The sequence below is a fragment of the Zootoca vivipara genome, chromosome Z (genome assembly GCF_963506605.1).
Source record: "Zootoca vivipara chromosome Z, rZooViv1.1, whole genome shotgun sequence".
In the NCBI taxonomy this organism is placed as follows: domain Eukaryota; kingdom Metazoa; phylum Chordata; class Lepidosauria; order Squamata; family Lacertidae; genus Zootoca; species Zootoca vivipara.
Genome location: NC_083294.1, coordinates 14,009,125 through 14,033,571, shown reverse-complemented (window position 1 = coordinate 14,033,571; position 24,447 = coordinate 14,009,125). Strand labels below are relative to the sequence as shown.

Sequence of the window (24,447 nt, the reverse complement as noted above, 5' to 3'; positions counted from 1 at the left end):
TTTATTTCACTGCTGGTAGCTACTGTGAAAAAAGCGGACTAAACGTTTAACAAGCAAATAAATGAGTATCTTACTCGCTCTCCCTTCTCTCCTGGGCATCCAAAACATCGAAGAGGAGGTACGGTAGGAAGGGCCAATTGTTAGAGAATCGGTTCTCTTCTGTCCACCTATAACACCATGAGAATAGTCACCATGTAATAGCATTTAAAAAACAGTGTCCAGAGTCAAATGGCTAAATTCTTCACTCCTGAAAGAGGCACTGTCCATTCACATGATATTCCCCACCTGGAGAAAACTAGCATGTCAGTGGAGCCGTAGCTAGTGATCTTGTGCCTCTGGCAGAACTGTTCAGATTGCGAGCCCTAGCCACAAATTAGCTCTTCTTTCTGCCTCTCCTCCAACCCCCCAACCCCACCCATTCAATTCACCCTCTATTTAAAACCATTTTTTATAAGACAATAATCGATATTTCTATTTATGGACTTATTTTAGCCAATTTTGCATCCCTCCCCCATCGCCTAGGCCCCTGGCAGGGGCCCACCTAACCACCCCCTAGCCACGGCCCTGCATGTCAGGGAGGCGGGGATGATCAAAACTGCTCTCCCCGATGTCCTAGTTTTCTACTTGCAGGGAAACATTCCAAAAGTATGACATTAACAGGCAGAGATTAGCAGTGGAAGGGTGAAAAAATACAGATGCTTATACAGATTTTCCCTGGTGAAGGCTCAGAAAGTCTATGGGACTCTGCGAAGTTCTTTCAGTAGTTAGGGTTAGACCTTAGTATCCTGGTTCGTCCCCAAGATTCTCATTCTCTGTTTCTACAGTCTCCTGTTTCCCTGCCCTTTGAAAAGCATCACCCCCTTTGCCACATAGTCTGGATTGCTTGAAAACAACTTTAAGCAACTGTGCCTCATATGATTAAGTCTTTGGGGTGCACTTAATCCTAAATGCGGTGTTGCAGATTCCAAACAATCACCCAGTTCTAGAGAGACAACAGGGCATGAAAGCTGTTTTCAGTGCTGTTGGCATGCTGAGATTCTGCAGGACTGCAGAACGTGATACTGGGTGTGAAATCCAACTTCCTGATAATTTTAACTTCCATTCAGTAAAAATAAGTTGTTTCAAGCCTTAATGCTCCAAAGACATGCCTGATTATGAAAGCACAAAGGCAATGCCTGCCAAAGCCCCCAGGAGCAAGAAGAAAGTCAGAACAAGGTTTCTGGAGTGCTTTTGACTTTCCCAGGAGCAACAGAAAACCCATCTAAGAAATTGTGCAAAGTAAGATAAATTTCAAAAACAAATCGTATGTACAATTCATACATGTCACAGAAACCAGCTTTTCCTGACACAGAATTTGAATTTTATGGGCACAGAATTTTATTTTATTTTTATTTTTTTAAATAGCTCAGCAGCAGCAGCAGCAGCAGCAGCATGGCATAACTATAGCTACTTGCCACTATATATATCCAGTCAAGTACCAAAGAGCACATAACATTTCAGAAATGGTTAGAAAGAACGATTATTATTGTTTAAGTATCAAATCAGGTTGCCAGAAGGAGTCAGGATGGACGCCTATGATCATGTGCAGAATTTTCACTCATATGAGTACTCACGTGTAGTGCTTGAGCAAGTGTATTCCCCCTCTCTCTAAAACACACACACCGGATATGATGTCCAGGTGTTGCCAGGCTACAAGTCCCCCCATCCCTGACCACTGGCCCTTCTGGCTGGGGCTGCTGGCTGCTCGACTCCAGCAGCATCTGGAGAGCACAGCCGACCCACCACTGGACTTGGGGGTTCTGAAAAATCCAGGGTAAAGTGGAACCTTTGCCCACGTTCAGGTCAACTTCTTCTGCAACATCTTTTGGCTTGAGGAGAGATAATCAATAACAAAAAGATGACTACGCACCCGTCAGTTTTCAGAGCATGGTCATAGACGTAGTTAGAAGGGAAGAGGCAGATCTCGGGGTGCATCCTGTATTGAATGGTCAAGCACAGGACTGGAAGCCTGTTAATGACTTTCTCCTGGAGCTGCCCATTTAACTGTCTGCACAGCCGCTCCATCAGAGACTGCCCATAGCCGTAATCCTCAGCTTTCTGCCAAGGTGGGAAAGAAGCAAGAGAAAGGAGGAATGAGACTTTCGGTGGGTGGGTCAGGCGCAGGCAGCAACTAAAAAATAACAGGTTGCCATGTGAAATTGCTCAGGGTATAGAGCTAACTCCACACCCTCTGGGTTTTTTGTCTTTTCCCTCTCCAAAAACCTCTCTTAAGCCAGTATTTCATGGGCACTGGCACACTCAGTTCTCACTGGGCTGTTTTAGGAAGAAACAACATTGGGTCTCCCACCACCACCCATATTTTTGTACTTCTGCAAACTGACAGGCCAAACCAAGTCCGCTGACACATGTCTTGTAAATGGCTGTTGCATTTTCTGCATGGCTGCTGCAAGCCGCATTTTTTGTGCATAGCTGCTACATTTTGGCTACATAAACATGAGGGCTTGGAGATCAGTATTAGTTTAAAGTTTAACATTAACAGTGATTTAGAGGGCTCAACATGTCCCGTGTACATTACCCTGTGATAATCCTTACCACCATCCTATAAAGGCAAATCAGTACTATTATACCCATTTCAAAGATTGGGAGGGGAGGGAATGAGGCAGAAGTAGGTTCATGGCAGGGAAGAGATGTTTGAAGTAGAGATTATGAATGAGTGAGCCCTCGAGCTACCTAAAAGGCTTGGGAAATTAACAGCCCCATGAAATAACCCTACTTTTTATATGCTTGAATGTGGGGAAGATGGCAGAAGAAAAAGAGTGCAGGAACATCTCCCCTCTTCTGACGTTGTCCGCAGTGCATCAGAACTAAGAGAATTAGTGGTGCTTGAGGAGCAAAAGTCTCTCAAAGGCTACTGCTATAGGAATATTTCTTGATATACATTTTAAAAATACATTTATAAAACACTGGCCCTACCCACTTTTTCCTCTGCCTCACATGCCACTGAAATGTATCCCAGCATGCTTGGGTACATAAATCTTTCTTCTACCCAAAACGCTATTGTCTACCAAAATGGGAGCCACATGGGCTGATTTCAGAAAAGCCTGCAAAACTGTGTGATTCATTTGATCAGGCAAAGTAATTCAGTCATCGTCACTGGAAACAGCTCATATGCCATTAAGGAGCTGATAGGTTGTCTACTTTATTCATGCCAATAACAGGGTCATGAGATAAACAGAATGCCAGCTCTCGACTGCACAACTTCATCTTTTCTGGGATAGATAAAACACCTTAATTTGTGCCATACTCACCATGGATTTAACTGTGGGGGGCAGCTGTTTTGGGTCTCCAACCAGGACCAGTTTTTTGCAGCCATGAGTGAGCGGAATGAGACTTTCAATCTCACAAGACTGTGCAGCCTTTTAAGAAGAAAAACACACCAGTGTGAATGGGGTGACAGGAAGAAAGGTGTATTCCAGGCAATGACAGAAAAGCCACAGGTATGGATCCTAAGACCTTGCTGCAGGAGCCATCTTGCATCAAATCCTGCCCCCCCTTCCCACCCCAGTCCCACATCTGCAGCTCATCCACTGCAACTCCCAGGAGCCAGTTTTCAGGAGGAGGGGGAAAGCCAGGGTCTTCCGATCCAAACCACAGAGGTTCCTGAGGATCTTGCATTAAAAAAACACAACCCTAATTCCTAGCCCTCCAACATTTATTTCTCTGCGTCCCATTTCAATGTATTTCTGCTTTACCTGTATGGTTATCTTGATCTAGTTCAGCTTTCCCTCCCAACCCAGCGAGTGCCCATCAAAGGTTTTGGAACTGCAACTCCTACCAGCCCCAAATGGGAGCCCTTTCACATAATGCTCGATGGCACAGCTAAGTATTAACATACAAACAATACTATTTTGTTCTTGGATTAAAGCAACTGAATTTTAAAGTGTTGAGGTTGGTTTTTTAAAAAAGTGGTGGTGATGGCTTCTTCAACTTGAGATTGGTGGATAGCCAGTTGCAGAAATAAGTTATCTAGGCATCGAAGTCAAAATGCCCACCCTCAAAAATGTGCAAAGCACTCAAGCCAAGAGGAAAACTCATTTTCGAATCTCAGCACACACAGAAAATTAACACTCTGCATGTTGTTCTTGCTACGACAGGGGCTGGGGACAGTGTCAGATGAAGTTTGCTAAATGAAGCGACGGAGGAGAGCCTGCTCATGGCCCAAGAATGACTGCCTTCAACCAGGCTGTAAGATGGGACAGGGCATCTTGCTTGACAGCTTACGTCCATTAATATAATTCTTTCCCCTTACAAAGATATTAATCGGGGTTCTGGGACCAAGAACAAGCTTTGCAACTCTCAAGTCCCCTGCTCTAGGCATCTTTGAGAAAGACTTCACTGGCAGAAGGTTCAAAGAGGGAGTGCTGCTCTCTGGGATGGAGGAACCACTGGTCTGAGCTGCAAAAGGAAAAACTCCTTACTGCCAGAAGGAAGGCTGTGCAATGTGGTGATCAGGCCCAGGGTCAGAGAAAGAGGAAACAAGCGGCAGTCCTTATAGGCAAAGTATATTTACTGTTGTTGTTACGCTGCAGAGAAAGGGTGGTAAGAGAGGCCTGTCTAAGGCCTCTTGTGGGTAGACAAAAGATGTCCTCCAGAAGGCACATGCTTTGCAGAAGGTCCCAGGTTCAATCCCCAGTGGCATCTCCAGGTAGGGCTGGGAGAGACTCTTGCCTGAAACCCTGGAGAGCTGCAGCCAGTCAGGATAGGCAAGATGGGTCAATGGTCTCATTCACTATAAGGCAGCATCCTTCATTTCCTAACAGGGATACCCAACCTTTTGGCACTCAGGAGCCTATCTGGAAATCTAAGAAACTGTTATGGGCTCCACACAAAAAACCATTCACAGAAGAAAAACTGGCAAGGCTCTGACTCACTGGTACCTCCAACAAAAAACCCCAGGCAAACCACCCATGCACATCTCAAAATATCACACTGAACAAAAAAAGCTGCCTTGAGGGAATTTAGCATCAGAAGGTGGTGTCAGTGATGGAAATAAACAATCAAATAAATAAATACAAAGCCAGCCAACGTGAACAGGGTTTCTGCGGTACATAAAAGGTACCAAGGACACCCTCCCCACTGAATACCCCCTTGCTGCCATAGTGCCCACTAACCTCATCCACAATGACACAACTCAGAGGGTCACAGCCCTGCCGCTGGAATGCTGATACCAGCATGCTACTCCCACTGGTGCTCAGCGTGCAGCAGATGATGTGAGACTTCAGGATGATGTTCGCTTTCAAATCGCCTTGTGATCGTCCGCAATCCTGGAAAACACAAGAGCCGGGAATTTCATTTTGAAGAAGACTTAGTTTTCAGACAGAGCCCAATTTGTTTTTACAACAACAAGTCCATGCTCAGTGTTTGGTTAAAGATGAATTCAGCTCCTTTTAGAGGAAGAAGTGGCTTAGATGCTAAAATGAAGGGCCACAGCTCTGTGGAGGGGTACCCACTTTGAATGCAGAAGGCGGCAGCTTCATTAGCCAGTAGTCAGCTAGGGCTTTAGATGTCCCCTGCCTGAAATCCTGAACAGACACTGCCAGTCAGTGCAGACAGTATTGACCCTGATAGACCAATGGTCTCAATATAAAACAGCTTCCCTATGCTCCTATGACTCAGGATGAACACAGCCAATACCCGCGTAGAGTCCATTTGAAGACATATGTGTTCACCAGTGTGGCACTCAACAGTGCTGCTTCTCCCAATGCCCACTAAGCCCCTGAGCCCCACCTTCTGTGCCACAAGGTGGTGAGGAGAGCTACCCCCTGCCTTGGAAAGTGCAAAAGGTTGTATCCAACATAATGAGCCCATTAAAATTTAGTTGCATACAACTTGTAGAGCTGAAAGAGGAAGTAGGAGGGAGTGCTACACTTCTAACTTCTTCTTTTCATTTGATGTGCATTTCAAGGCTCAGACTGGCACCTTAATAGCTGAACAGAAAGCAAGACACTGGACTAGATGATCTCTGAGCCCCCACAAATGCTTATAAGTCTATGACTTGGCTGAGTTAGGGGCACATGACTGATGTGCAACAGAGCTGCAGCACCATCAGTGATCTGCGGTAATGAGAGGTATATCCTAAGCTGGAGCTAACTCAAGACACAAACACTTTTTTGCACGATGAAACAAAGCAGTTCACTGAGTGAGGCTGTTTTTTAAGAACACCTTAGAGATCAAATGGTTACCTTCTTCAGTTGAACAGTGAGCCTCCTTCTTTCCTCAGCAAGTGTGCAAATCTCCTGGTCTAACATTCGCATCTGAATGAAAGTGGGAAAGTTGCACTCTTATTTTTAGCAAGCATAAACAACCAAGCATGGGGAAGAGCATAGTTCAGCAGCAGAACATCTGCTTTGGATGCAGAGGGTCCAAGATTCAATCTCCAATGGCATCTCCAGGTAGGGCTAGGCAGGTAACCCTGTCTGAAACCACAGAGAACTGTTGCCTGTCAGTGTTGAGAAAATGAGCTGGATGGATGAAAGATAAGGCAGCTTCCTGAGCTCAGGAGCAGTATCTGCTAAGCATGCAGAAGCTCTCCAGTTCAGTCCTCAATAGCATTTCCAGGGAGGAATATCCATTGTCTGAAACCCTGGAAAGCTGCTGCCAGTCAGTGTAGATCAGGGGTGAGGAACCTTTTTCAACCTCATGGCTGCGTCCCTTTCTGAGAAAGCTTGCAGGGGTCACGTGCCAGTAATGGGTGGAACAATGAATGCAAGTTGTTCCCTTTGTACAGTTGACTCAATTCTACACCCTCTCTCCCAATCTGCTATCCAGGAAAGTAAAACTCGGAGGACACATTCTAGCCAGGCAAAAAAACAAACAAACCACTTCCTACCCCTGATGTAAACAATGCTAGAGAGATCAATGGTCTGATTCAGTGGAGAGCAGCTATTAAGTCAGCTTTAATTCAGAACCATGAGGACTGGAACCTTATTTCATTTTAGGGGACAGGCAGCTGTGCAGAGGTAGAGCATCTGCTTTGCACACAGAGGGTCACAGTTCAATCCCCAATGGCATCTCCAGGTAAGCTTGGGAGATACCCTTGCCAGAAACTCTGGACAGACACTGCTAGTTAGAGCAGACAATGCTGAGCTAGATGGGCCAATGCTCCAACTCAATATAACAAATATTACTTAAAAAAATGTGTTCTGCACAGCCCCCTTGCTGCTTGAGCCCCCCATTTATGGAGACTGCGTCCTTGATCAAGTGAAGCATGACACCACAGCATTTTGGCCCCTCCCCCATGCCTTCACACTTTTAACTGCAAAGCAGGTCCAAACAAGTTTAAGAATGCCGGCCTACTCAACAGTCTGATTTGGACACGCTAATCCTAGTCCAATTACCCATGCTAACAAACAAGTACCTTGTCTACGCTTTTGTTTTTTTCTATAGCACGCTGGCGAGAAAGAATGTCCAGCTGTTGATCCAGCTCTTCTTTTCGTCTGTAAATATCTTGCTTTGTGCCAAGGGCTGCTCGGTCTAAGGAATCCAACCAAGTGGTTTTAGTTTAGTCATTTATATCCCACTTTTGAAACAGAACATTGGTCATTTACCAAGATGCTTTCTCACACACACTGAAATTCAATGCTCCTAAAATTCATAAAACTGCAGGTTTGTATCTAGTGCTAGTCAGGTCCATTAATTTCAATGGGTCTGCTCTAAGCTTCCGGGCTCCGGGAAGGCAAACGGCAAAAAGCCCCCGCCGCGCCGCACTTCGGCTCGGGGACTGGCTTGGCGGCGGGAAGAAGGGGAGGAATTCCTGCTGCCTGCCTGCTTGCCTTCGCCGAGGAAGTGCTGCTGCTGCTGAGCCGAAGCGGCAGTGGGCACTTCCTCGGCAAAGGCAAGCAGGCGAGCTGTCTGCCCACTTGCCTTCGCCGAGGAAGTGCTGCTGCCGCCGAGCCAAAGCAGCAGCAGGCACTTCCTCAGCGAAGGCAAGCGGGCAGGCAGCCCGCCTGCTTGCCTTCGCCCAGAAAGCACCCGCTGCCCCTTCGGCTTCCTTGGCGAAGGCAAGCAGTCTGCTGCTGGTCGCCAGGGGGAGCAGCCGGGAGCAGCGGTTGGCGGCCGCAGGTAAATGGTAGGCAGAGGGGTGGGGTGTGGGGTGTGGGGTGTGTGTGTGTGTGTGTGTGCATCCAGTCTCTGCATCCAATCCCTGTGTCCATGGGGCACATGCGCAGTAGCGCGGACACAGGGACTGGACGCAGAGACACAGGGACTTTATTATATAGGATGTTGTTGTTTATTATGTTGTTTATTATGTGATGCTTCATTATTTCTATTATATTTAAATAAGAAGCCTTGTAAGGGCAGAGTACACACAGGTCCTGCTGTCTGCATGCTTGCTATCTGAAAATTCACCTAATGGCACATAAAGAATTATGCCCAAACCTCACCATACACTTTGCAGATTCAGACAGCCAAACAATCAACTTCCTTACTTTCTTGTTTGTTTGTGCTCTGCTAGCCAGCAGAAGCCATTTTCGGGAGATAAATCCCACATTAGCATTAGAAGTAATTACTTAGGGACTACTTGTTTTACGAACTTTTGCCTAACAAACTATTTCCAGGAAACATATTGTGTTTGCTAAGCAGAACCTGCACATATAAATTTATTTAATTAAACAATCTCCGGCTACAGACCTGGATAGGATGGGAGGGATAGGATGGTATTACAGGATTTCATCCCCTCAGCTAATCTCAGCTCTGGGTTTATAATGTGGGAAGACTATTTCAGATAGAACAGAGACCAACTTTTGTACCTCACTATTAAAACAACTAATCAGGAGACAATTGCCCATGGGGGAAAAACAACAACTGATAGATGAAGACGACAAATTTTACATGTACGATACTCTTAGAGAAAAATACCATCTGTCAGAGGTGGCCCAGCGACAATACTTGCAGCAACAACATCTTTGGTCCAGTGGCCTTCACAACATCTGACACACCCAAGATTTTGGAGCAATTAGATAATTTAGTTTGAAACTAAAAAGGCAGGGATTACTTTATATAGATATTTATTATCAACAAATAAGTGCGATAGGCAGAGTTTAAGAAATTATTGGAATAAAGATTTGGAATGTTCACTATTTCCTAGACAGTAGGAAAATGTCATGGCTTCAGTATCGGATGCATCGATGGATCTTATACAAACATAAGGGAGTCCAGTAGATTCTAAGTATTATTTTCTACTGGACTCACTTATGTTTGTATAAGAAATGACTATCTAATGTAGCTCTTTGTTGTAGCTGTAATATAGACAGTGCCTCCTTGAAACATATGTTTTTACTGCGTCCCACACTTACTAAGTTTTGGGGAGGAAGTGTTGAACTATAAAAAAAAAGACACTACGGAAAAAATTAAGATTTTCAGAGGTGAATGTGCTCTTGAACTATATACCCATTGTATGGAAATTGACAAGAGGACAGCAAAAATGGAATCTACGTGACCTAATGGTGGCCAAGAGACTGATACTGACGAATTGGAAGAACAGAGCTATGATTCCCCTTAATGGCTTAACATATGATTGGACAGTTTATAGATGCAGACTTTCTTTGGATAAATACAATAATATTTGGAATGAGTTTAAACAGAATAAACTACTGACAATTGTATGTGTATTAGGATAATAAGAATATACACATCTGGATATTTATGTATGGTAATGTAACAGAATTTTCTATTTTTCATTCTCACTCATTTTCTTTCTCTTTCCTCACTCTCTTTTTATAAATGAAATGCTTCTAATAAAATAATACTACTAATAATAATTTATTATTTGTACCCTGCCCATCTGGCTGAGTTTCCCCAGCCTCTCTGGGCAGCTTCCAACAAAGATTAAAATACATTAAAATATATTGGGCCGGGGGAGGAACCGTAAAAAACCCTTTATAAGATACTCACTCATCTCATGGTCAGCCTGGGCATCTAGACTAAACCTCCAGACATCATTGTTGATCGAGCTTTCTTGTCCCAGTCTCACCAAGTTGATGTCGCCACAGTTTCCTGGATGTAAAACAGATACTCAGTGCCTTGCTAAATTAGTTTGTTTTTTGAAAAAGAAAGAAAGCAAAGCATTCGACAATTAGCAAATCCTGAAATCTGCATCTTGGACATTAAGTTAAGAGCTGGAAAATGTTCAGGAAAGGGCAACTAAATGATCAAGGGGATAGAACAACTCTCCTACAAGGAAAGGTTGCAGCATTTAGATTTTTTGGGTAGTCAATATGAGAACCAGAAGAGGGCTACATGGACTATTGGCCTGATCCTGCAGGTACTTAATGTTCTTTTGCTGAAAAAACCCATAGGATGGTTTACCAAAAAACAAATACAAATAACATTTTTAAAAACAAAAAAACAAAAACCCACTAAAACTAGCAAGAATAAATGAAGCAAACCTTTCAGTAGGTAAGTGCAACACTAAAAATATCTCAAAGGATCCTAAATATCCTTTTTTTTAAAAAAGTGTAAGGATGTACAGGAAAGACCATGCTTGGAGTCTAAAAGATAAACAGAGATGGCACCAGGCCCCATTTGGAATGACTTTTCTGCAGGAACATATGCTACAGTAAGAGTAATTACTGCTAACTACACTGAAAGGGTGGAGGCACAGTCCTAAGTGACTTAAACCCTCAATAAGTCTTAGTGTTTAGCTATAACCAAGCCAATTGATCCCACCAAACCATGAATTCCACAGATGAGAACTGGACAAGAACTCAGTGTACCCAAAGGTTTGCTACTGTCCTGGCAATTTTCCTTGAACATAAGAATAATTTTTTTCATCAAGTCGTCGACGGCAGCGTTGGATGGGGCACACAGCAGCACACGGTTCTTGATTTTGCTTTGCACAGAATTTCTTTTTCCTGGTCTCTGGAGATTGCAAAAGGGGGAGGAGAGAAGTTGTACATTACACCCAGAGTAGCACAATTGAAACAACTGTATCATATAAATAGTCATGTCCAGTCTAGGAATGCACAACAATCCACACAGGGAAGAACAAGGAATTGTATTATAATTTGGCATTGTTATAATGAGGCTAACATTGGATTATTGTAATTGAAAACTAATAAAAATTATTATCAAAAGAGGAATGCATAATAATTCTTGAATAATAATTCCCAGTGAGCATCTGAAGAAGTGTGCATGCACACAAAAGCTCATACCTGTGACAAACCTTGTTGGTCTCTAAGGTGCTACTGGAAGGATTTTTTTTTATTTTTTTTTAATCCTTGAAGGGTCTTTCAAACACCATCTAGTCCAACTCCCTACTGGACAAAGGGTCTACACTGCAACCTCAACATCCCTGAAAAAAATGCTGGGGGTAAAGGACCTCCTGCAACCCACACACCCTGAGATAGTCTCATTTGAAAAGCTCCTAACTATATGAAGTGCCCTCTAATATTTAGCCAAATAACTGACTCCCTTGCAGTTCCCTCAGGGCACAAAGAAGATGGAGAAAAAATGTAAATGCAATAATGTAGGGCAGTCTTACACCCTTTTATATCATGGTCCCTTTTTAAAGCATAATGGTTGTATCCATCTAAATTTTACTCAGAGTAGACCCTTAAAATTACGAGGCCTCTGTTAATCATGCACAGTAACTGCAGAGAGTCTATTCCAAGTACAACTAAGAAGAGCCTGCTGAATCAGGCCAATGACCCAACTAGTCCAGCATCCTGTTCTCACAGGGGCCAGCCAGATGCTTGTGGGAAACTAGGAAGCAGGATCTGAGCACAAGTGCACTCTTCCCTCTGGGGGGTGTAACCAGCTGCTCCGGCACTCGGAGTGGCGGGGCAATCCGCCCATGGGGGCACCATGGTGAGTTGCCTATGGAGTCCACCCAGCAGACGCAAGCCCCATGCTGCTGTTTTTGGCAGCGTGGGGCGCTGAGCCACCATGTCACTCCCAGGAGACTTGTGGCTCAGGTGTGCTGCAGGCTAGGCCCCACCCTCCGCAGTGTGCCACTTTGTCACCCTCCTCAAGGATGACTCTCAGGGTGGACCACATCCCCCGCACCCCCCTTCCTATGCCCCTGCTTCCCTCCTGAGGTTTCCAGCAACTGATATTCAAAAACATTGATGCCTCAGGATGTGGCTAGTAGCCATTGATAGTCTTATTCTCCATAAATTTATCCAGTCCTCTTTTACATACTGCCTGCTATAGACTAGCAATGGATTCAACAAATTGTGTACTCTGGATTTTATGTTTGAAGGATCATAAATCATATGAAGAATATGAATCTTTAACCATTCAGAGTTATCTATATACATTTTTTCTTTACCAGTCCCTCCTCTTACACCTGTGTCTTTAATAGCAACCTAATACATAGCAATTTATAAGATCTTCATCTTTTCTGCATTTTTTTATTAAACAAGATTTATATACCGCTGTGTGTGTGTGTGTGTGTGTGTGGTTTACATAAAGTTAAAAAAATAGCAAATAATCAGACATATAAAATGATGAAAATAAGAGATAAAAATAACCTTTTTAAATAAAAAAAACCAGATGTACATAATAAAAGTATACGTCTGGATAGGCTTGCCTAAAAGAAAAGGTTGAGCAGAAATAGTACAAGGAATATGCTTGTACTATTTCAATGGGCAGGGAGTTCCAGAGAATAAGTGCTGCCTCATTGAAGGCTCAATTCCTTGCAAGTGCAGAATAGACATTATGTAAAGGGACAAGAACAGGTCCAATAAAAAAAGAGAAGAAAGCAACCCTACTTTTTTTTTTCTTTTAAGCGCCAGGCTAAAACCAGTATATAATAAGAGGGACTACTATTTATTTAACAAGATTTATATAGGAACATAGGAAGCTTCCTTATACTGGCCCATCTCCCTCAATAGGATGCATGGACTGACGTCACTTGCCTCCAGGGTTTCAGGCAGGGACCCTTTCCTAGCTACCGTCTTTCCCCTATTTTAAGACGTAGTCATTATATAAGCCATAGCAGGATTTCTAAGCAATTGCGCGATACAAGCCATACCCCGAAAATAAGACATACTGATAGACCCTTCACCCAGTAGCAATAACCCCCCCTCTCGCCAGCCAAGCCCCCTTAAAATATCTCCCCATTTTGCTGTCGCTCCACAGACACGTATTTCCTTTAAAAGCTTGTAAAAATGCACTGAAGAGCCGTAGCTGCTGGCTGCTGAAGCATCGTGATTTTCCCTCCCCGTTTCTGAGAGCATTTTTTTAAATAAAAGGATTCGAAAATATTTTTTTTAGCCAAGCTGTGTAAGCTGTACTTGGTGAAGAGGAGAAAAGTGGGGTGGGGAGGAGATGAAGGCACGAGGAAGAAAAGAGGGGCGATTGAAGCCGTTGCCTCGTGAATGCAGAGGCTGTTTTCCCTTTAAGGAAGAGATCTACGTGTCTCTCTGTCTCTCCACCCCCCCCCGCGTCTCTCTCTCTCTCTCTCTCTCTCTCACACACACACACACACACACACACACACACAGCCCACCTCTCGCTTCCCCCCACCTTTCCTTTCCATTCTATGCGCCCACCCAAGGGCGTACCCACCATGCGGCAAGTTAGGGCAGCTGCCCTACTCTAGAAGCAGGGCTGGTGGGCAGAGGCGGAGCACAGCCCGGCGGAGCGCGAGTTCGCCATTCCCGCCGCACCGCGCCGCACCCTCCCTCCAGCTCCCCGGCGCGCCCTCAGGCAAGGCCAAGCGCGGCGGGGAACCAGAGAGCGCGGCGCGGCGGGCAGGAACGCTGAACTCGCGCTCCGCTGGGCTGGGCTCCGCCTCCGCCCACCAGCCCTGCTGCTAGGGAGGGGCACAGCCCGGCGGAGCGCGAGTTCGCTGTTCCCGCCCACTTTGTGGCCCCTCCCCTTCCGTGCCTTGGCCCCTCCCCTTGCCCCCCCCTAGTTTTGATCCTGGGTACGCCCATGCGCCCACCCATGAGTTGCCTGTTGATTTCCTCTTGACGGGAGAGGGGCTTTTGAAGCCGCTGCCTCGCGAATGCAAAGGCTGTTTTCCCTTTAAGGGAGATCTCCCTGTGCGTGACTCTCTCTCTCTCTCTCTCTCTCTCTCTGTGTGTGTGTGTGTGTGAGAGAGAGAGAGAGAGAGAGAGAGAGAGAGAGAACCCACCTCTCGCTTCCCTCCACCTTTCCCTTCCATTCTATGCGCCGGCAGTCTCCTGTGTCTGATTGTTGTCTCCTTGCTTTTACCGAGGCATAAAGCAGCCTTCCTTTCTACCTTATGCTTGCTTGTCTGTGGAGCTGCTCCTTTAAGGATTTGTAAGTAGTCTGGATCGCAGTCCTTGCCTTGGGGACTTTTTTTAAAAATAAGGACTTTTTCTGTCTTGCTGTTTGCGAGCACAAAAGTTAAACTGCCGGTCCTAGCTTCCTTTACCCACAAAAATTTAACTCACCTCGCTAGCTCAATTGCTTCTTAATTGCTACCATTTACCAAGTCAGCAATCTTAATTGCTGTTTAGCTGGCTTCTTTGTTCTCAGCAGGTAGCTTCTTTGCTATCACTACAAAGTGTTACATTGTTCTTCAGACTGTTGGAACTTAAGTCTCGGGCAGCTGGCTAGTAGAGATCCTTATTTGCTTTTACGTATAGGCTACTGCTAGGACTGTATCACACAGATAGATTCCATTATACTGGTTTAGATTTAAGAAGCTCCAGTGTAGCAGATTGCTATTGAGTCCCCACATCAGAGGAGAGAGAGAGCAGCCCTTTGCGAACATCCCAGGGCTGGGGAGAGAGGGCTGGGCCAGGGACGCACACTCAGACTCATAATAAAAATACCAGTAAGACATCCCACCAAAAATAAGCCACCCTGTGGTTTTTTGAGAAAAAAAAGTAATAAGACGGTGTCTTAAAAAGGGGGAAACACGGTATACCTGGAAATGCCAGGGATCAATTATGGGACCTTTTAGTATGCTGAGCAAACACTCTACCATTATAGCTATGTTGTTTCCCATTAATTAACAACAATAACTGAAAATAAAACCTTAAGTGTTTTACATAAAGCAATATAAAATATTGTGTCTTGTAATCTGCCACCAGAATAAGACAGCTGGGGATGCCATTTGTTGTTAAGCCTATTAACTACTCGCATGCATTTCACAAGGACTGGCACATGGAGGGTGTTATCAACCTAACCCACCTCAATGAAAATGCAGTAAAGGAGTCCAACGATAGTCTTAGATTTCCCAGACCCAGGTGGCCCATGGATCATGCAAACTTTGGGCAGAATAAGACACCAGAATAAGACAGATGGGGATGCCATTTGTTGTTAAGCCTATTAACTACTCGCATGCATTTCACAAGGACTGGCACATGCAGGGGGTTATCAACCTAACCCACCTCAATGAAAATGCAGTAAAGGAGTCCAAGGATAGTCTTAGATTTTCCAGACCCAGGTGGCCCATGGATCAAGCAAACTTTGGGCAGTGAAGGATACTGTGTCACGAGGGCATAAGCTGTTTTAATAGCTGTCCTTTGATCTTCATTAAATTCTCTCATGTACAAAGACTGTGGGGTGGGGGAGAGGAAAAAGGCATGTCATTCACCAGAACTTTCTATTCCCTGAGATTTCTGTGACTTGGTTCACACTGCTGCTATGCCAAACCATGGCTTAGTGTGCGCATGTGGGTTCCTGGGACAGGAACCTTGCTAATTCTCCTGCTTTGAGCTAGGCCATAGTTCATGCAATATTACTATTTTTATAATGAGTGATTAAATTTGTATACCGCCCTTCATCCGAAGCTCATAGGGAGGTTCACAACATAAAAATACAAAATGACAGCACAAAATGCATAATAAAAAGGAGACATAAAGGAGTAGGTAGAATTATACTCCTAGGTGAAGACAACATTCCTTCTTGAGCAACCTTCTAAGGCCAAATGCCAGGGACAAATATGAGCAGAACAACATAGTAGATTTTACCTTTGTACAGTTGCTTCTTCACACTCAAGACACCACATCACAGCCAGGCAAAAAACAAAACCACTCAAGGAAGGTGCAAAGCAAGGCTGCTGAGGGACATAGCCTGGGGACAGTTGCAAGGGTCAGACAGAGGCTTTGAGGGTGGAATTTGGCCCCTGGACCTGAAGTTCCTCACCCCTGTAAGACATCTAAAAGACCATTCCCTGTTCCCAAGGTCTAGTGATCTGTAGCCATGTTGTGGGCATCATGTGAAAAGCAGCAGTTTATGAACTATAATTCCGAAGGTTTCCTTGGAGATGGCAGAAGGAAAGAGAGCTTCCATTTGTTGCTGATCTTACCAGTTAACTGTCACTTCTTTTCTTCCCCCTCCCCAACCCACTAAGGAAAGTTGGCTGCTGGAGTAGAAATAAACAGACATCATCTCCCCTCTCTCTGGCCTTCTCTACCCATCTCTGGGGGAATTTCAGCTTAAAACATGGCTCATTGGTATACAATTTGGTAATGGGTAGCAAGGATCTTATACTTCCCTAAATCAGGACTGGGTAATATCTTTAACCCATTTAAAACCAATTCAAACACTTACACAATTATCAGAGTTCGCATTTGATCCCGTGAGAGAGAAGTTGGTGTATTCTGGGCGTATTATGGCTTGGGCTAGAGGGCTTCGGTTAAGCAGAAGAAGGGCCTTAAACATTCGCTGTATGGTGACCATCGAACCAATGGTGAGGCACTTTACTCTCTTTTCGATACAGGACAGATTCCCTTGTGTCTTGATAGACAGGCTAATGGCATCCTGCTCTTTGCTTTCTGATTATTTTTTAAAAAGAAAAGACACATACATAGGGATAAAATTCAGAAATAACACTATATGCATTCATCATCATTTAAAACCCAAATCATAGTTTGAGAGCATTTCCAGTACTGTATATATAAAGTTAAAGGGACCCCTGACAGTTAAGTCCAGTTGTGAATGACTCTGGGGTTGCGGCGCTCATGTCGCTTTACAGGCCGACGGAACTGGCGTTTGTCCGCCTCTGCAGACAGTTTTTCCAGGTCATGTGGCCAGCATAACTAAGCCGCTTCTGACAAAGCCAGAGCAGTGCACTGAAACGCTGTTTACCTTCCCGCTGGAGCGGTACCTATTTATCTACTTGTAATGTGTGCTTTCGAACTGCTAGGTTGGCAGGAACTGGAACCAAACAACGGGAGCTCACCCCGTTCAAACTGCCGACCTTCCAATCGGCAAGTCCAAGTGGCACAGTGATTTAAACCACACCACCTGCATCCCAAATCATAGTTTGAGAGCATTTCCAGTATATATACATACTAACAAATATGGTTTAGAGTTCTATGTCTGCATTCATTCCCCAAAACCATGGATTGCAACCCCACTTCAAACCATGGTTTCTGATGTCAAATCATGATCTCTAGATTTCTTGGCTTGCCAGCTGACCATACACCATAGTTTGTCAAGTCCGGCTTTACATCAAACTAGAGTTAATTTTCCTTAACCACAAAGCTTGTTGCAATATATGGGCCGAGCTAGAATTCCACGCTCAAATAGCAGAAAGGAATATCCCAAATCAAAAGAATTAATGACACAAATGGTTGGGCTAAGGTGATTCTTTTCCCCACTGTTACTTACTATAATAAAACCGAGTCACGCAACCGACATGGTGCACTGGGCGGCTTTCTCCCTCGCCAGGGTTGCTATGAAAGGCTTGCTTTTCATACACTGTTAAGACCACAAAGTCATCTTGCTTTGGGTACTGATTTTTCCTCAACTTGCTCTCCGAGAGGTTAGCTGGAAAAATAATTTGAACACAGAATAAAAATATGCAAGCATCTAGCCACATATGGATATGGCTTTGATATTACCAAACCCTCAGTAAAAAGAAACACATCAACCACAAGTTGCTGAAGCTCAGCTTTGAATTTCAGGTGTTTTCAGTTACACCTGTGACCCATCCTAATAATCTTTTGTCAATTTAGTAGTATGAGTTTTTTGTTTTTTCATTTGTAAGACCTGATGAGAACAGTTTCAGAAACATAGAAAGCAATCTAGGTGTTGAGATAAAACAGGCACACCTCTCCTCAATCCCTGTTGTTTTTTTAAAGTAGTATTAGTTTTTTATTTATTTAATCCTTTAGAGCCCCCTGGAGTTCAGTTTGCTTGGGTCATGGGCATGGGATATTGATTTATTTTGTTTCCCAAAATTTATACCCACCCACCTCAAGGTTTTATACTTCTTTTATACAAGAGGTATAAAACAATAAAATTATTGGTATAAACATCTTTTTAAAAAAAAAATCAGATCAGTGCAAAACTGAAAATGGTCTAAAACACCCATCAACATGTGGGCAGAAAAGCAAAAATTATGCAGGCAAAAAGAAGTATAATAGCACTTGTCTGCTTACCCCAGCAATTTCACCTTAACACAAGCATTTGCTATCTACTTCAACCACCACTGAAAACAGAACCGAATTTTTACTGCAGTTTGTTTATATGCTGTGAAATTCTCACTCACCTGTAAAATCTGCTTCATTTGTGTCCAGATTGAAGTTCAGCAAAATTAAGTGGCAAGGCCTTTTGTCTTTCGATTTCTGGTTCTCTATCCAATCTTGTGCCACCTACAAGAAAAAGCAAGTTTTGGCTTAACACAGCAGCTATGAAGAGTGCTCTTCCATCCACTAGACTTTACAAAGGGGTGATCCAGACATCAATGCTTTGTGTAAGTGAAAAATTAATTCATGGGCTCTTCCACCCTGAGGAGTTCGTGTCCCCACTCTCCACCACCATGAAGGCATTTTGGTCTCAATGGGAGAGTCTAGAGCTCACGGATGACATACTATACAAATAATGGGTAGAAACCACTGGGGCTGGGCAAGGTGGCAGCTAGTTGTGTCACAGAATCATAGAGCTGGTGTCCCATATGCAGGTGTCCCATATGGAGATCAAACCTGCAACCTTGGCATTATCAGCACCACACTCTAACAAAGCTGAAGAAGCTGGGGCACTCTGGTGTAGCCAAGACCCTTGGTAGAATAAGGAAGAAATTCTAGTTGGTCAGGGGCAGACAGGCTGTAGAGAATTGGTGCCAAAGGTGTGGTGCCTGCATCAACCACCAGTGGAGTTGGGCCCTGGGCAAAGTGGCTCTACCACTGTAGCTAACATAGCCACCTGGAGTTCAGCAGAGCTAAAAGAGAGGGTTTATACTACACTAGCTGGCCCTGCCACGTGTTGCTGTGGCTCATCTGTGTGATTCCCCTGACCCTGTCCTGACCCATGACATATCACGCCCCCTTCTCCCCCACCCCCAGCTCATCCTTGTGACTGGGCCCACCGTGTCCTGACCTATCCCGTCCCCAACCCCCACGCAGGCAAGTCAGTACCTCCATTTGGCCTAGTCTATAAAGGCTTCGGCCTAGTATGTAAACGGGAGCTGAGGTGCTATTGAGAGGGAAGGTTTTATAGGTGCACTACCAGTGTAGCCGCCGCTAGAGGGCGCTGGTTTGCAACCTGGTTCTTTTTCCAGCATGCATTTTCATCTGAGTGGTGTGTTTTGAAACACAGGGGTTTGGGGTTTTTACCGAGCACAGGTGTGACATCCGTCTTAGCAAACTTTCCTATAGCCTTCGGACATTCGCATGTGATGTTGTGTCAAAAGTTCACCTCAATCGGTCAAGCAGTTTTGTTGAACATTGGAGATGAAGGAACATACCTAGTTTACATATATACATATACATATACATATACATGGATGGTCTTATGGTCTACTGGAAGAACCTGGAGTCCAAACCTCTGAATTTGTTGTAAAAATGAGATTTATGAAGGATTTATTAAATACGATCGAAAGTCATCACATCAGTGGCCGTTAAAATAAAGGATTAAGATCGGAATTGTGGAACTTGGACTAATTAAAAGACTTGGTGCAGGACCAAGGAATGACATCAACTCCTGATAGCCGGAACATGGGAAGTCACCCAAAAATGTTTAATTCGGAACTGATTAATTGGCTCTTTTGATTGTACTGTGATTTGGCATGATTTGGTATTGTATTAATGTGGCCTACACTGGAATGTTATTAATGAAAAATTAATAAAAATTAATTCATTAAAAAGACAAAGAAAGTAGTATGATAATGATTTAAATGTATGGTGAAGATGTAGCCTAGGTGGAATTGCAGTGGAGGTAGGAAGGGAAGAAGGGAGGAAAGAGGAAAATGGGGCATTCTGTTGCCAACTCTGGTCCTGTCCCCTGCTGGTATGCAGCAGCTCCCAACCACCTCCACTGCACTTCCTGAAGGGTCCACCAACTAAGGTATGTATCCTCCTTACAAGTGTGCATTTTTAAAAATACTTAATTCTTTGTACATAAAATGCTCAATATAAAGCTATGGAACGCTAGACTGTCCAACCTGTATTTGCACATGCCCAAGAATGCACTTTAAAATAGTACACCAGTGGCACTGTGCATCAGCACAATTATCCCACATTACTTCTACTATAGCACGGAACAATTGGCAGGACTGCGGGAACAAAGGGACATTTTCCACCTTTGGTGGGAATGCCCACAGGCCGTATCATTCTGGTCTGGGATCAAGAAATACCTGTTCAAATTTTTGCCCAGCTTTCTTTGATAAATATGTTGGCAGAAATGATGAAGACCTTTCGCTCAAAGGAACGTTAAACATGGGTGCTGGCAGCAGCCTAGATTTCCGTAGTCCCAACAATGGAAAACATTACAGAGCTTGAATATTTCTCTATGGTGTAAAAAACCTAAATTATGGGTCTGCAAGGGGAAGGAGGACCCTGAACATTTTTACTCGGTTTGGTGGGAATTTCTCTTAGGTTTCAAAGATGGACATGAAAAGATCTTCCCTTATACCACCTAGAGAAACATGATGTCATGATTTAAAATTGGGTGTCATTACTTCTTATGGTTCTTCTATCTGCCTTGACTTGTTTTAGATGTCAAGTTATTATTATTTTATTGTTGTTATTGTTTCAGACAAGGTCTGAAAATCAATTAAAAATGTGTTTCTTTAAGCCAGGTGGGCCTCCCTGAAACTAGCCAAAAGACTCCAGTTAAAAGTGGCCACCAGACTACAAAGAGCTGAGGGAGACTTTACTTACTGTTTCAAAGGTATTTAGCATCATTAAGGGGAAGAAAGTATTGAAGTAGTCATTGTAATCGTTAAACGTGGCTGGAACAGTTGTGATGATAGATTGTAGGAGGTGACTTGGTGGCCCAAACTGACTGAACTGTGCAAACATGTCATAGTTCCACTTCAGGATTTCTCTGATAAATATAGCAGGATTTCTCTGCTGGGCATTCACACTGTTTGCTTGTGTGACGCGTGGATTCATTTCACGCCTGGAAACAGCTCTGGAGGCAGGCAGCACCCCACCATTATACACATTAGATTTATTTTGCACATTTAGCAACTGAGGGACGTTGTTCAAATTCTGCGGTTGGAGAAAGCTGTTCAGCAAAGGGATTTTGTACTGCAATCCATTCTCCTTTGAGGTGGGGGGCTTGCAGGGATTTGATTTGCTCTTCGGAACTGCTGGGGGTTTTGGGGTGCTCTCGAGCTCCTTAGTGAGGTTCGCACTCCGGGAAGAAACACTGAAGATTTTCACCGTGGAGAGCCTAGGGGGTGCAAAAGTCTTGGTGGATGCATTGTCTTGTGGGCCACCAGCAGAACAGCTTGTGCTGTGAGCCCCTGCTTCAGCTGCTTCCTTGCATATCTCCTTAGCATCCTGTAGTGGGCTTGCAGATACACTGACTTCCATGTGTGTGGGGTTACTGCCACTTTCTCTTTGTGAACACAGCTCCATGTCCACTGGATCCGGCTGTGTAAGAAACAAGTTGTCATCTTCAATGTTCTCATTCAATTGTGGCTCTCCCACTTTCAAAGCCACATCCTCATCAGAAGAGCTAGAGGAGGAATCGGTAGAGGTCAAGGGGCTGGTTTTACTAACTCTAGCTTCAAGGATTGAGGAACTTGGGTTCTTACCCTTCTCTCTCTCATTAGGCCTTGTCTGCCTATAGAACTGAAGTTCTTGGCAAGAAAGAATTTTTCTCTTTTTAATAGGTAGGTGTGTAGCATTTATTAGCTGTGATGCCCTTTTCTGTACAACCCTGCCAGCAATTTCCCCATAACGACGCAACTCAGCGAGACTGTCCTGCGTGCGCTGAGATAGTTCAGCTGCTCTACGGACTTTCTTTGACAGGCCAAGTTCCTCTGTCAGTGAGGCTGGGGGTGGAAAATGGTGGACTTTGGCGGGTGGGACCACAGCAGGAGTGGATCTTGCTGATTCTGCCTGTGGTGGTGCATTCCCTGGCTGAATAGTAGACTCTTTGACAGTAGATGCTGACTCTGAAGGATCAATAGGTGCTGATGGATCTATATGTCTGGAACACCCTGCATCCGTCCCTGTGGAAGTCGAGTAACACATTGCGTTTCTGCTGCTAATGTTGACCTTCTGAGCCGGTGTATGTGGCTTTGTTTTAGTTTTACTATTTTGCACCTGGTCCTCTTTTGCTTCTTCAGTGGCATTAAGCCAATGAGGATTCGACTCATAACCCCAGTTATTTATTTCCAAGTCAATGTTTGTGTGGCCATTGTCTGTCTCCACTAAAAGGTTCTCCTCCTCTGTCAGTTCCTCATCCATTTGACTGTCCTGCCATTCTGAGTACATGTCATATTCTGCTTCGAACTCAAACAACTGCGATTCATGTTCTGCATTTGTCGGTGAGGTATTCATTGGCTCTTGCCCCTGTGCACTGGGTTGCTTCTCAGACACACACGTTTTATCTTTCCTGCTCTCTCTACTAGAGCTCACTTGGTTTTCATCCTCATCTGAAGAATCAGAAATAATAATCCTCTGGATTGACAACTCGTCCTCACTGGAAGACTGAGATTGATCAGAGTCTATAACTTTCTTGCTGCTTTCCTGCCTAGAGTCAACAGGGGAACTAGTGTCTTTGGTGTAAGCAATGAATGTGTCTTTACTGAGGACGTCAGTTTGGGAATCTGTTGCTGTGGTGGTTGCGTCAGCGACAGCTTCTGCAGGTCTATTCTCCAGATCCTTCATAATGTCAAATGACGTCTTATCCCTCGAGTCATCACTGCTGCTTTCTTCAGGATTGTGCTGATCTGTTCTAAACTCTACTTGCAGGTCCCTGTAGAGAAATGGCTTTGATGTGTTGCTAGCGCTACCTGCAACAATATCACTCTTCCGCCCTTCCTGGCTTTTCCTTTGGTCTCTAACTGACTGCTCCTCCTCTGTTTCTGGCTCCAGCGCGGTGCTTCTTCTACTGTTTTCAATCAGCTGTCTCAACTTCAGGGTGACGTCAGGTCTCAGAGGTTTCCTTTGGCTTGTAAGGTCATTCTGACCAACACTTTTCTCCAAAGCATCACTGTTGTCATTGTTCTTTGTCATCAGAGGTCTGGAAACTATAGGTGTCTCCGCCAATGACCTGATGTTCTCAACTCTTATGTGCTCAATACCCCAGTCCAAGTCTCCCTTGTTATGGGCCCCTAGTGTCTGGTGACAGCTCATGTTTTTTTGAACATCCGTGTCATCCTGTACTTGGCCTTCTTGGCAGACTTCATCCTTCCCTGCCCCTGTGTCCTTGCACATATTCACTGGACACATGCCTTCCTGCTTTTCAGTTACACAAGTGGGAGGGCTCTCCAAGGTGGGGGGGGAAGTTACTAATTGGACCCGCATGCTCCGTATGATATGCTTTAGAGTGCCCTGCAATTCTTCAGTCTGTCGGGAACTCAGCTCCCAGTTCATCCGGTTACGGAGAAGCATGTTGAGTTCAACAAAGAAATGCTTACAAACAGGAGCCTTCTCACCACATAAGCCTTCCTTCAGGATATTACGAATCAGTTTCATGCAGAAAGACTGCACAGACTCAGTTTCCACAGATGGTGATGTAGCTGTACTTCTTAAGCAGCTCCTGGCCACCATTCTTTCAATGCCAACCATGAACACTGCACGTGGAACCTTGGCCCATGCTACCACTATCCGCACCCATTTTTCCGCGCTGACCCACAGAGAACCCAGGCACTGTTTCTTAAGATGGAGTTGAATCACGATCACCAGGATCCAAATATAGAACTGAGATACTTTGTCATAAGATTTAGCAGAGTTCTCGGAGACATCTGCTTTTAAACACAGGTGGTTCATAACCTCTACACTGTAGCCAATCCCCAGCTCCCTGAGGCCCATAAGGGAGTGGATGAAAGGGACGAGCCATAGAAAAGTGCTGTTGTGCAACCGTATGTCTTGGCCAAAGTCATTCTGGAATGCATCGATTAATTTTCTCATATCTTCATACAAGTCAGGGAAGTAATTAGCACAAACATCATATTTCTGCCCGGTAACCTGAAACAAGAAGTCACTGTTTTAACAGCATGTTCTCCATTCCTTCCCCGCCCCCCGCCCCCCTGCATATACAGCTGCCATCCTCCTTACT

The 24,447-nt window shown here is 44.4% G+C and overlaps 1 protein-coding gene across 3 annotated transcripts in view; it reads right to left on the bottom strand.

Annotated features, from left to right (window-relative positions):
• Nucleotides 1-24,447, bottom strand: part of SETX (senataxin) — a 53,887-nt gene that overhangs the window by 5,572 nt on the left and 23,868 nt on the right. For 2 of the 3 annotated variants that reach the window (XM_060270112.1, XM_060270113.1), the window contains exons 9-21: nt 21,090-24,356; nt 18,482-18,584; nt 17,599-17,757; nt 16,537-16,760; nt 15,372-15,539; nt 10,776-10,920; nt 9,955-10,056; nt 7,418-7,533; nt 6,243-6,314; nt 5,172-5,324; nt 3,309-3,416; nt 1,910-2,097; nt 75-167 (exon numbers count right to left, since the gene is read on the bottom strand). In XM_060270112.1, the coding sequence (XP_060126095.1) occupies nt 75-167; nt 1,910-2,097; nt 3,309-3,416; nt 5,172-5,324; nt 6,243-6,314; nt 7,418-7,533; nt 9,955-10,056; nt 10,776-10,920; nt 15,372-15,539; nt 16,537-16,760; nt 17,599-17,757; nt 18,482-18,584; nt 21,090-24,356 (4,898 nt within the window). The remainder of the gene's footprint in view (nt 1-74; nt 168-1,909; nt 2,098-3,308; nt 3,417-5,171; nt 5,325-6,242; nt 6,315-7,417; nt 7,534-9,954; nt 10,057-10,775; nt 10,921-15,371; nt 15,540-16,536; nt 16,761-17,598; nt 17,758-18,481; nt 18,585-21,089; nt 24,357-24,447) is intronic. The other variant, XM_060270114.1, reaches the window with a different exon arrangement.